A 14,319-nucleotide genomic window follows, 5' to 3' on the forward strand; every position below is an offset into this window, starting at 1 on the left:
TATTTTAAACTAGATTATAAAGTTTGAAACTATTTGAAACTAAATTGTAAAATTTCAAACTATTTTAAACTAAATTATAAAATTTCAAACTATTTCAAACTAAATTATAAAATTTGAAACTATTTTAAACTAAATTGTAAAATTTCAAACTATTTTAAACTAAATTATAAAGTTTCAAACTATTTCAAACTAAATTATAAAGTTTGAAACTATTTGAAACTAAATTGTAAAATTTCAAACTATTTTAAACTAAATTATAAAGTTTCAAACTATTTTAAACTAGATTATAAAGTTTGAAACTATTTGAAACTAAATTGTAAAATTTCAAACTATTTTAAACTAAATTATAAAGTTTCAAACTATTTTAAACTAAATTTCAAACTATTTCAAACTAAACTATATAAATCACAAATTACAACGTAGAATAAAATCTAGATTAATCTTCTGACGAAAGCTAGATCGATTCCTGCACATGTAGATATTTTACGCTCTTACGCTACATTTGCCAGTTATTACTCCAATACTAATTCCACTTACTAATTCCAGTATCATTAAATTTACCGCAACGATGAACCGGCCAATAATAATAAATGTTAAATTTTAAAAGTTTATTTAAAAGCTTTAAAGGTGTAAAATTTCATCTGAGGTTTAACCGAATCAATTATCAAGCCCGTCAACAGAACGAACATAATATAAATACGAACAAAATACGATACACAACAGAGTCCCACGTAGAATTCCACGAATTCTGAACCCACCTGTTTCTAAAATCCACAATCGTCTGTTGCTCCCGACCATGCGTCAACCTGTCCTTCGTCTCCCCGTTCTCCGGGATTCTCCTGTTCAATTCCACCTGAGAACCGTATACGTTTGGATCCTGTTCTATCATCACCTTCTGGCCATGCCTGGCGAGTACGTGCATCGTGCTCAATGAACCACGTCCGAGGCCCCTCGTGATATCCGGCGTGACGCTTCTCGGTGGCTCAACGTCCCTCTGCGGCCTTCTCGACGGTAGCGTGTAGAACTGCTGTTCCTTCCCAGGCGCGTAGCACTGCTGGTTCCTCGCGTTTCGCATGTACACGATTTGACGCTGGTCGCAGACCTTGGAATCCTTGCCACGTTCGAATAATAATTTATTGTCGTTGCAGAGAGTTCGCCGAGGATCGTGAGCATAGACGTTGAGGGGGTAAGCCGTCTGTCGGCCATAGTTGACGGTCGTCGTCTGTCGCTTCTCGCAGATCTGTATCTTCTGAGGCGTGGGAGGATCCTTCAGGATCTCACGGATCTTCTCCCTCTGACATTCCTCGGGCTTAGGCGGCGAGATATAAGGCGGCGGCTGAACTATCCCGTGGGGAGGCACCGAGTCTATCGCCAACAGTGTGTTGTCTGAAACAGAACGATCAATCATCCCCCTTGTCTCCGGGTGTCTCGCGTCTTTTATCGTCTAACGATTAATTCGAAGAGTTTTTGCAGACGAAACCTTGCTCGGATTTCAGTGGCCGAGATTTTCTTCGAGACGTTTGAATCTGAGTAATCTGACTTCAAGCTTGGATCTAGTTTTTTTTTTTTTTTTTTTTATTAAATCAAGTCAATTTTAATTAAATTTAATTAATTCAATTTTAATCTTAATTCAATTTAATTAAATCAAATCAAATTAATTTTAATTAAATTCAATTTTTCTTTAACTTTAATTAAATTGTAATGAATAAAATATTTCTAATAATTAATTTTAATCAAATAAATTGAATTTTAAGTTCAAGTTGAATTAAGTAAATTAGATTAAATTGGTTTCCTCTGTAATTATTTATATTTTTGTTTCTATTACTTTTGAAGTATATCATCTCGTCGAAGAGAGTGTGTAAAATTTTCCTGACAGTATTCTACACTTTTAAATTAAAGTTTGACTCAAGTCAAGAAATTTGGGTCTTGAAGTTTTTTTTTTAAACTCGATATGGAATAGTCGAGGCCAAATGAAATATATAACACACGTGTTACTAAAATGCAAACAACTTGAAGTCAAGTGACTCGTTTAACGAAGAAATATGTATCAAGTCGATTAAATAACTTCCAATCAATTAAATAATATTCAAATTGATTGATCAGAACAAGGTTTAAGAAAATCGTTCTCAAGCTTTGCGAATAAAATTCGATCGTTTGTTCTATTTGTTAGACACTGATTTGACTACATAAATTACTACACGCATTTATTTATTTATAAATTTTCGCGAAGAATATGCTACTAATAGATATTGCTTTCAGTTGTTCGTTTTAGTAAAAGAAACTATCTATTACATTTGTTATTGGTCTCTTAGATTTTTATTTTTCGATTAACACTACGTATTTCATTGACGTAAAGTATATTCGAATCTTTTAAAAATAATTCATTGAACGATTTGAAACTAACAGAACAAGTATTACGATTTGTTAATAGCATTGTCATTAGTGAGGATGACAAAAAGCAAGCATAAAGATATTTGCAAATGCAAGCATGCAACAAAGGCTCGTCGAGAAAACTAAAAGCTCATCGATCAATCACTCGGGAGTCCGGTACGGAATGCAGATTCGTGACTACCATAAATCATGTTAAATTTCAAAAAAAAAAAATAAAAATAAAACGAGACTGGAATATTTCATATCGGTGAATTAAAAAATAATACAGTGACTCAGCATTGCAAAATTTATAAATTGAAATTTAGTCTATATTTAATTTCAATTTTATAATAGAAGTCTGTGGATTTTCATACAGTATGCAGAAATGTGTAAAAATATTTAAAAATATAGATAATATTTATATAGTGAATAAAAGAAATTACGTAAATTTTATTTTGTTATTATAATGAATAAAAGAAAATACGTAGATTTTATTTTGTTATTATTTTTTTTTTAATGTATTCATAAAGATGTATTTTATAATTAAAATACATTTACGAAAGATACTTTTATGAGTTGCTATATTTCAAACATTTTTTTCATTTCATCGAATTTCAAAATTTTCATGTATTTGCGAAAAAGATGAGAAACCTTGTTCTATTTGATCGACTATAAAGGATGACAATGAACATTCTGCATCGAACTCGCGCGTTTTCTGATGAAGACAAAAAAAAAAACAAAATGTACTCACCAACTATGGTACTACGACATGTATTCGTGAGCTACTAGCGAGGTTGCCACACGCGTGTGAGGTGCATTTCTATTTTTTTTTCTCTAAAACTAGTATGCATATGTACACAGACCAATGTGCACGAGTGCGGACAAAGAACAAATTGGGAAGTGAGTAAAAAAAAAAAAAAAATACATAGAGAAGGCAAACGATAGGTTGGGACAGGCTGGAGTTGAACAATGGCTAGAATTTCTGTCTGAAATCAATCGAATTTTCAAGGCCACTGCGATGAGAATTTACAAGCCTAAATAAATTAAACAGGAAGTTAAAATATCGCGTTGATTGAAATTTAATTAACTACTTTGATATTTCCTCTTTTACAATACAATACTTTCCTTGAAATTTTAAGTAACGCATTTTGAAATAATAAAACAATATTAATCGAAATATTGAAAATATCATTGAATCAAGGTACTATTTTAATTGCAACACTATACGTATATTTCAAACGTTATAAATATCAAAGTACTAAGCGTTTCAGAAATAAAATAAAATATTGTACAAAGGCAAACACGTAGAAGAGAATGAAATTATGTGCTTGTTTCTTCGGTGGCGGAGAGGACAGCCTTGAGAAACCGATCGATTTTAGGCGAACTGTAATATTTACAGTGAAAGGATCGGACGATACATGATACAGGTGAAACGTGAGCGAAGAGAAACAAAAATAACAAAATGCAACCGTGATTTACATAAAAAAAAAAAGAAAAATGATGTCTCTATTCACATACATTCCTCGTAAAGGTTGAACGACGATAAATCGTTCGTCGGTATGTACATTCGAATAACAAGATGCGCTGTGTTTGTCACTGATCAAATACAAAAAAAAGGAAAAAAAATAAGAGAAAAAAAAGAAAGAGAAATATACACAATTTATGGACATACAAGTGCACACAAGTAAGAAATACATTATATATATATATATATAGTAACACATACGTATGTACATATACAGTATAAAATGCTGCATGCTCCTCTACCCAGGTTGTAAGTAGATCTCTAGATATTAGTCGCAAGCTGATTAATTCTTGCCGTAGCGAGAGAAATATGAAAATATGATGGCATTTAGTGATGGTATTTCGTTTCAACGGTCAACACGATGACACCGAATGTGAATTCTAAATTAATTAAACGGATACTCGAGTGTGCGATTGAAGTTATTCGTGCAGAGTGTTTTTAAATTGCTCGTTCAACCTTAGGATTGCGTTGTATCATCCATATTGGTGAAAAAAATATCATGCAAATGTCGGTGTGTAATTACAATAGCTGACAAAATATTCTTCAATTTTGATCCTTTGGATCATTTCGTCTTTGAATGTAGAGATCTAAACTAGTGAAAGTGGAAAAACTTAGCTAATTAAATACTTTTTATGAAACCAAAAGACAAATTTATCGAAATTTCTGATAAATAAGGCTCGTCGCAAAATTCACATTCACAGAACAATACTGTAAAATTGCAAGATTCCGTTGCTTTAAAAATTTTGCTTACACGTTTAACTTTACATATATAATACATATTAAACTTTAAAACAAACAAAATTATTTGCAAATAGATCTATTTTTCACTATTAACCACTTGCGCTGGCAGCTGATTGCGGACCATAACGAGTGACCAACACCGTACGCAATAATCCGTCGCTTTCTTTTTCAACTCGTCGGTATGACGTCACTGAACAGAAATTATTGAGAAGTGATAAATTCATTATTCGTTCTGCCTATTTCTGTTTTACTTAAATATACTGAAAACTTAGGAAATGTTGCAATTTTGGAACAAAAAATTCTCGACGCGCGCGACAAGTCATTCCAGCGCAAGAGGTTAACCACTTGACTGCGGACCATAACGAGTGACCAACACCGTACGCAATAATTCGTCGCTTTCTTTTTCAACTCGTCGGTATGACGTCACTGAACAGAAATTATTGAGAAGTGATAAATTTATTATTCGTTCTGCCTATTTCTGTTTTACTTGAATATACTTAAAACTGAGGAAATGTTGCAATTTTGGGACAAAAAATTCTCGACGTGCGCGTCAAGAGGTTAATGCAATAGATTCCTAAAATTGAAACGAGATGCCTGACAAAACACTCTGCATAAAATCTCCGACGTGTGCATTATTCTCTCGTTTTTATTAGCAAATGGTGCACGCGTGATGCCGATGAGCGTATGAAAGATCGATTGGCAACGATTGGAGCTCCCATGTTTGAAGTTAGTCACCAGAATGTTAGTGCTGTACGCTACTTACAACGAGGGGGGCGAGCACGCAAAACGGCTAACATGCGACACGACAAAGTCACGGGGCACACTTGCGTCTTCACCGCATGCCGAAACTTGAACTCGTTTTGCTATAATATCTCACTAAGTTTCTCTCTTCTTCTTGTTCTAGCTATACATCGCGTGCGTAATTTATTCACGAATAAACGCTGGCCACACGAACAGAAGCGTATATAACACGTTTTGGTCTAGTTACAATTACAGAACTTCTTTCTCTCTGTCTCTCTCTCACACACTCACATATACACACACTCTCTCTCTTTCTCACGAATAATTTTCAAAAATCTAACGCAGAAAAGACAATCGAAATTTTTAGAGAAAATATACAAGAGCGTGGTTTATTACAATTATCGTTTTCAGTGATCGATCAACGATTTTCATCTTTCGTGTTATTATTATTTCTGTGCCTCGCCACCTTGACCAACAACGAAGAAACAGAGACAAAAAGGAGTGGTTCTTTACTCGTTTATTTCTTGTACAGAGTTTCATTATAATAAAATCTGGTTGACGTGAATACTGTTGTCTACAGTTGTGTTTAAGACTGTTACTCGAGCACTATGACTAAGAAATAGATTCCAAAAAATTGACCCTGAAATCTACAAATTAGAAAAAAAGTACATCTAACGTCTCGCTTTCTACCATTTTTTTTTTCTTTCTTTTTTTTGACAACACCAAGTCCTCCTAAAAAATTCCGCTTGAACGTAACGAAAATAATGTGTCTCTGATGAATGAAAATGATGAATTAAATGATACGTTATCTCATTCGACCGAATTACATTAGCTTGCTCGAACGTTAGATTACTTCATTATTTCGCTATCATCAAGTGAGATTTCTTTTTTTTTTCTTTCATTTTACATTTGGACGATTATCTCCAATTTCTGTACGTCACACGTTTGTTTTCTTATTTGAATAATCAAATTAACTCAAGAAATTACACATTTGGAAACGATCTATTGGAATCTCTCGCATTAAATAAAGCCATTCTCGTTTCTATAAAATGGCAATAATAAATTATTCGAAACACCAATTGTTATTATTTCCTAGTTTATTTACAAATGAGATTCATAGCTGTGCGCAGATTCCACCCTCTCCGAGATCGAGTCGAATCTTTCGAGACTTTCTCTCTCGTAACTCGATATACGCTGTGACTCGATAAAAACGAAAAGCAGAAAGAACCGAGAGCACGTGCATAATGTGAAAATGTCGCGTAAGTAACCTAATCTAGTCTACGGCAAGATGGGCAATAAATGGACCATAACATCCAGCTGGTGAACATTGGCCGCAAAGTATTTCTGCTTGATTTCTCGTAATTTCTTTCCTTTTGCACCCCTATTAAATTACCCGCCCTCTCCTTTCGCGTATCTTTTTCATCTATTTCATCTCGACGATCCATTTTCTCAGCTGCCATTGCTTCCGAACCGATAGCACCTCTCGTTATTTACAAATTAAAAGAACGAACGATGAACAATCCCGGGAGACGTGCGGCACTTTTCAAAGTGAAAAATTATTCACTCGTGTCCCTTGTTTCCTTTTCTACTTATGTCTATATAATTTAAATTTACGTATCTTTAAATTTATATTTATATTAATTTGAACACATTTATATTTCATATGTATAATTTAAATTTGTGTATTTGTGTATTTAAATTTATGTAATTTATGTATTTACACAATTTTGGACGGAATTTTTTTTTTTTTTTGTGTCTAAGATATTGATTATAATAATTGAAAATCTCGTTAGTAAGTGTGTGTATAATTTGGCAAATATATTATTCTCAGTTTTGTTAGCTGAGAAGAATTTACGATGTGTCGAGAGATATAATGCTGATGATTAAACGACTGGAGGATGCAATTAGTCTCCCATGAAAAGAATAAATTGAAGCTTCGTCTCGTGAAATCTTTGTTTCCAGAGTTATTGAATTTCTTCTATCTCTTTATAAAATTTCCACCAATTGTTGTAATGATGTATTATTTTAATATTTCAGAAGTCAAAGAAACAAATAACATTGACGATCAAGTTTCAAGCTCAAAAACGTTGTATGAAATTGTTCGCGTGGAGAAGATAAAATGAAACTACCTTTAAAAATAATAATTTGTTATTATTTTATTCAAGTGCAATTAAAGCGCGGATTTTCATAGATAAACTTCGTGCATAGTCAACATATCTAAAGAATTAGTTTCAATTTATTTTCAATTCATTCTTTCGTGTAGAATCTCTAGCTGTCTTTCTTTAAACATCGATCGTGAAATTATTTTCGATTTTTCGAAAAACCACTTTGAGACGATCACGTTTTTCTTCGTCAATTCTATTATTAAACGTTCGTACAAATTGTTCACGAGGCAATTCGCATGACTCAATCCAGCGCGCGCGTCGTGCGTGAGTTAAAAATACAAGAGCGATAGATAATCACGTGCGCGATGATTAATTATTTCTTGCGTTCATTGTGATTGACGTTGGAATTCGAACGATGAAAATTACGTTTTCGTTCACAGATTTTGATTCTCTGCATCGTCAAACAAGCTGCTATCGTTTTTATCGAGCAACGTGTCACGCTGCTCCACTTTTCCAGCAACTATGCGATGACATATGCGCCTGTGTCGGGACGATTATCAAGAATGTAAAAAACGACAACGCCACGAGTCATTTCTTCTCTCCGATTGTTCACGAATTCTTCCTTTTCAATGCCATCGTGTTTCACGTTACACGCGGGAATTTTTATTTGGATTACATTTATTGTACGTTACGCTTTTATATTTTCTATATTATTTGTTATTTGTCATAACGTGTCAACGATATTTTATTTATTATTTATTATAGTGTCAACTGTACAAATATCATTTTCAACGTAATACTGAAAAATTTACACGAAAATCAATCGTTCTGAAATTTGTCTTCACTGTAATTCGCCTCTGCAGCGAAAATTTTTATTGCAAAATTTTCCCCGTGGTTGTGTATGTGACGAATTTTTTTTTTTTTTTAATATTTCTAAAAACGACGACGACGGTGGATAAACACAAGCATGTCCGTAATTATTTATCAGAGAATGATCGAGGAAAAGAATGAGAAATTGAAATTTGTAATTCTTTTCAAATGCACAAAATCGTACAAAATGAATTTACCAGAAGAAACTTCACTTTCAAAAAGAAAATTATCGCATCCGCGAAATAATTGCAACAATTTTCATTGCAATCGAAGAGGACCGCGTCTCTGCTGTCGTATCGCATAAACGCCGAGAGATAATTAAAAATCTGAAGATTCAGACTTTCACGGAGGAACAAGATACATAATTCACAGAAGTGTCAGGAATCCTGCTGATTCCAGAATTCAACGAAAGGACAAAGAATTAGGGCAGAAGTGTGGCGAAACTTTCCATCGTCGATTAGACGTAATTTGCCATTGAATGAAATAAAACTGCTTTGAACATATATATGTATATATAAGTTAATCGGTTATCAAGCGACAGAAATATATCATGACACGATTACTAATTCCATGAGATGTGAGTTACGGTACGTGACCTGTGATTATCTTTCGTGGCGTAACTCGAAAGAAGAGTAATCGAAACGATTGCAAACCGGGAGGAGCAATAAAGTTGCACTTATGTTTGTACAATTTGTCAACGAATTGTCTGTCGAATCTTAATTTCGATTTCAAATTAATTTTTGTCGTCTTTCTCTGAGCTAAAAATTGCTATCTTTCCATTTCTACAAGTTTGCCTTTCTAATTTTGTCAACATTTTTCAAATTTTCACGGAAATGTTTATGATTTAAATTTTGGATGTCCTCAAGTCTTTTCCACGCCGTTGAAAGTTTTATAACTACCAACGACCAAAGTATAATATTTGTGGCAAAGAAATGAAAGTGAAAAATAGAAGAAATTAATAATACGACAAAGAACACAAACTTCTGTTAATATATTTTATTAAAAGTCACTCGAGTGTCTAAAAAATATGCTGTTGTAAGTGTATAAAATTTCCATAAGAAATTATAAATTGGTCATTTTTATCACTCTGGTAGTTCTAGTGTTAGTATAGAATATAGAATATATTACTATATTATTATAATATTATTATAGAATATAGAATATATTGCAGAATATATTACTATATTATTATAATATTATTACAGAATATAGAATATATTGCAGAATATATTACTATATTATTATAATATTATTACAGAATATAGAATATATTATAGAATAATATATTACTATATTAGTATAACATTATTATAAAATATAGAATATATTATAGAATACATTACTATATTATTATAACATTATTATAGAATACATTACTATATTATTATAATATTATTACAGAATATAGAATATATTACTATATTATTATAATATTATTATAGAATATAGAATACATTACTATATTAGTATAACATTATTATAGAATATAGAATATATTATAGAATATATTACTATGTTATTATAACATTATTATAGAATATAAAATATATTATAGAATACATTACTATATTATTATAACATTATTATAGAATATAGAATATATTATAGAATACATTACTATATTATTATAACATTATTATAGAATATAGAATATATTATAGGATATATTACTATATTATTATAATATTATTATAGAATAAGGTACTAGTAGATAACCAATGTTTGCAGAAATGCATCGTGCGTGCAACGCTTTTAAAATGATCACGATGATGCGACAGAGAGTACCTCCTGAAATTTCGTAAAATCGCCTCGTGGACGTTACCGATTGCATTGCCACTTGCTTTATCCTTATTTGTTTATATATCGCACGTTGTCGTGAGCGCAGAGTGAACAACGTTTCGTAATACGAGATTGGCAATGTTTTACATTATTATTATGGGAAACATTGGCGACGATAGCTGAATAAAGTAAACATACATAAAAACTCAAACAAACTTGACACGTGATAATTGATAACTTCGAATAAAAACGAATCTCAAATTCGTGAAAGAGTACATGTTCGTAAACCTACAGTTTAAATAAGGCTTGACGATAGTATTTTCATTATTTTTACATTCAACTTTAGAAATACACCAGCACGTACTATTATTTTTTTTTTCCTTCTTCTTCTTTACATCCGAAAGATTGCTCTGTTTGTACGTAGAAGTTATCAGAGAGATTAAATTTAAATGTTTATTTTTAATTAATTCCCTCCTCGGAACTTAACTTGTAAGACTAATTGGAATTATTTTATATTATATGTAAACAATAATTATCAACGATAGAAATAATTTCCTATTTACATGCAAGCCGCATTAACAGATTTTCATTCGATGTACAACTGCACGATAACTAAATTTCTATCATTTGACAATTATCAATTTCATGCGACGTCAGAGAATGAATATCGAATGACATTGTAAGCAGAATGTCTCTTCACATCTCAAGGTAATAATTTTCGAATCCTTTGGAGCTTCATACGAATTGTATACAAAGAGATAAGAAGATACTTTCGATTAATCAAAGAAACTACACGCACAACAATAAAGAATAAAGAAGAAAAAAATAAAGAAGATAAGCAAGGAAACGGAGATACGAAAAGAGTAACTCGAGATTGCCTTAAAAAAAAGGAGATAAAAACAAATCGCAATCAACTGTCAGAGAGAGTGAAAAATCTAAGTGTTCGACAAATATTTTATCTTTCAATTTCGATCTGACAGAAGAACGATGTTATTATCCTTTCTCAGCTTGCAACTTTTTCAGCAATTACTGAAACTAATTCCAACGAAATTGCAACAAATTTAACGACAGACACTTGAACATCGAATATCAATAATAATTATTTCACAACGGAAAATTCAAAGTTCTTCTTAATGACTTAATGACTGAATTAAGTTGAATTAAGTTGAAATAGCCAAGTTTAATTAATTTAGCATTCTCATTGAATATGAATTTTGCAACTATCGTAAAAAGATGTCGTTATTCGTAAAATTAGAGTTAAAGAGAAGATGAAGAAAAGAAAAATAATTAAATAAGGTAAAAAAGTGGCCTATTGGAAACTTTATTATCGTAAAAAGGTACGAATCGCTAAAATTTGGCAATTGCAAAAGAGTGTTATACAAATACTTTTGTGATTCATTATATTTCCAAAGCAAACGAACCAAAAAGGAGACGAAAGAACAAAACAGATTGAAAGAAATTGTTGAAAATTTGCATTGCAAAACGAACCATTTGTTCTTATCAATTGCAAGTGACACGAATACTTCGGTGTATATTCACTGGTATTTTCTAAGCCAAAAGGAGACACGGAAGAAAACAAAATACGCTCTAATATAATCAGATCCAATAGAAGTTCTCTTTCGGAAAACACTATATTTCTTAAGCAAACTGAGTTAAAGAGAAAATGAAGAAAAGAAAAAAAACCACGGATAATTAAATAAGGTAAAAAATGGCCTGTTGAAAACTTTACTATCATACGAGTCGCTAAAATTTGGCAGTCACAAAAGAGTGTTATACAAATACTTCTGTGACTCGCTATACTTTCTAAACAAAAAGGAGACGAAAGAACAAAACACGGATTAGACTAGATCGAAAGAAATTGTTGGAAACTTGCATTGCAAAACGAACCATTTGTTCTTATCAATTGCAAGTGACACGAATAATTCCGTGTGTATTCACTGGTATTTTCTAAGCGAACCGAAGCCAAAACAAGACACGGAAGAAAACAAAATACGCACTGACACAATCAGATCCAACAGGAAGAAAAAAAAAGATCCAATTGGGAGAAAAAAAAGATAAAAAAAAAAACAAAAAAAGAAACGAATAAACTTGACTTACGATGTCGTCTGGTCGCAATGAAAAGCAGATGCCTCGCCAGCATGCTGGAAATGTTGTAATGCAACTTTGGCCTGTGTCGACTGTGTCAAGTCGCGAGTATATCGCGCTCCTCGCTTCGTCTTACGAAGCCGAATCTCTCGCTTTGGCTATCAAGCCTGGCGACCGCCTGTCTAGCGACAAGGTTTCCTCTTCGCTGCCAGACCGATACTGCCTTATCACCGCCACCCGTTAAAAAAACGTGAATTTCATCCCCTCCCGACACGTCGCCAGCCAAGATCCAACAACAACTTCCTGATGGTTCTTCTTCAGGCGCGGACAGACGCACCGAAAACACCGCGACGAACGTCAATTCATTGATAAAACAAGCGAACAAGCTTCGATTTGGACTCGGTTCGAGCGGATGTTTGCCTGTGGCCCGGAAGAACCGAAAGAAACCGGCCTTGGAGAAAGAATAGATGCTTACAAGCTTACTCGAAATTTGGCGAAATGTAGCGAACTGTGAAGAACAATAATTTAGGAAGCGGTAGTTGAAATCGGCTGTTGGAATGCAAGATTCTGTTACCGGGATGAGGGGGTGAGATCGTTTGAATGAGATCGATTCTCGGGACGTGAACGCGCGAAGATCGAGGACGAACTGAGGGCGATGGCATCCGCTCGAAAGTATTATATGAATCGTCCGCCCACGGGTAGGAGGGAATTTTGTTTATCTGGATTTCGAATTATCGGCCGGGATAAACATCACGTCTGATGCAACTCCGTTGGTTATTGAGCCAGCGGCTAATGATACTGATAGAGGCTAACAAAGTGAGGCTTCATTGGGGGCTCCCTGGAGTTTTCCAACTTATCGTCTTTGGGCCTCTCCCTACCCTCCCCGCCCCGCTCCTAAACTTCCATTACAGGCGAAAGATTTCCTATTTACTCGCCGCCGGACGGCACGATAATTTCTCTCCCCCTAACATGGCGGCAGGTTGCGAAGGACTCGCTCCCGGCTCGGTAAACAATCGTTTGCGTTTCCTAATTTCTGTCTTTACTTGCGGCCACGTGCGTGCTTAAGATAATTTGTTTATGCAGATATTCAATCGCTTTTTGGATGGGTAGTCTCATGGATCTTTCCGTTTCGAAAATTTTCCACTGCGGCCGCACGAGGGATTTTGCTACGCTAATTGTAATTATCGCGGCGTTTGTTACATTGATAATTATTATACTATCAAGATGGTGAAAATGGCGAATTTATAATTTTCTATGTAAAGTTTATATATCCGTAACGATATATATTTTTAGATACTCGAGTAATCTTTGATAAAATGTATTAATAGATGAAGCTTGCGTTTCTTTATTGTATCATTAACTTCTTCTTGCACCTTGCACTTTAATCTCTTTGCTGCAAACATTATATACATTATATACTCTAGTCGTCGGTAGTTTTCGTTGGAGAATACTAATGTTTGTATTCGTTTGGCTGTATCTTCGCGCGATTATAGAAATCGGACACTCTGAAAATGAAGCGTGCAACTTTCACTGTTTGCACATCCTGTTTTCAATCTATATATATATGTGTGAATGCAATCGTGATAAAATTTGAGAAGGTGAGAAAATCTCTAAAATCTCGAAATTCCATTCACAAATTCGTTTCATTTTTAATTTTGTAGATGTAAATTAAAAAGAGGAACCTAAATTGAATCTTGTTTCAGCTATTAAATATTGCAAACGTTTCACCTATTTTTGCAATTTATTTTGCAACTTCGAGACTTTTGTATGCATCTACCTGTGACAAAACCTTTTCACGAAGAAACGCCCCATTTTCACACTAGAAATACCAAAGTGGTCAAACTAACCAATTTACAATTTCTGTTAAATATTTTATAAACGTATTTTAATAACACTGTATTTTTAAAGATTTAAATAATTTTTCGTAAAATATATAAATGACAGCTTATACACATTATCATAAAGTTTCTCTATTCTTTTGACTTTGATGTCTATGATGGAAATTTTATAAACATATTTCAATAACACTGTATTTTTAAAGATTTAAATAATTTTCCGTAAAATATATAAATGACAGCTTATATACATTATCATAAAGTTCCT

At 33.0% G+C, this 14,319-nt stretch overlaps 1 protein-coding gene across 1 annotated transcript in view; it reads right to left on the reverse strand.

Moving 5' to 3' along the window:
• The window catches only part of LOC122530163 (mucin-5AC), a 42,030-nt gene that overhangs the window by 6,726 nt on the left and 20,985 nt on the right, over positions 1-14,319 (reverse strand). The window contains exon 8 of the mRNA XM_043656876.1: positions 759-1,386. Coding sequence (XP_043512811.1) covers positions 759-1,386 — 628 coding nt within the window. The remainder of the gene's footprint in view (positions 1-758; positions 1,387-14,319) is intronic.

Source organism: Frieseomelitta varia, unplaced genomic scaffold (genome assembly GCF_011392965.1).
Source record: "Frieseomelitta varia isolate USP_RPSP 00005682 unplaced genomic scaffold, Fvar_1.2 scaffold_331, whole genome shotgun sequence".
NCBI classification, from domain to species: Eukaryota; Metazoa; Arthropoda; class Insecta; order Hymenoptera; family Apidae; genus Frieseomelitta; species Frieseomelitta varia.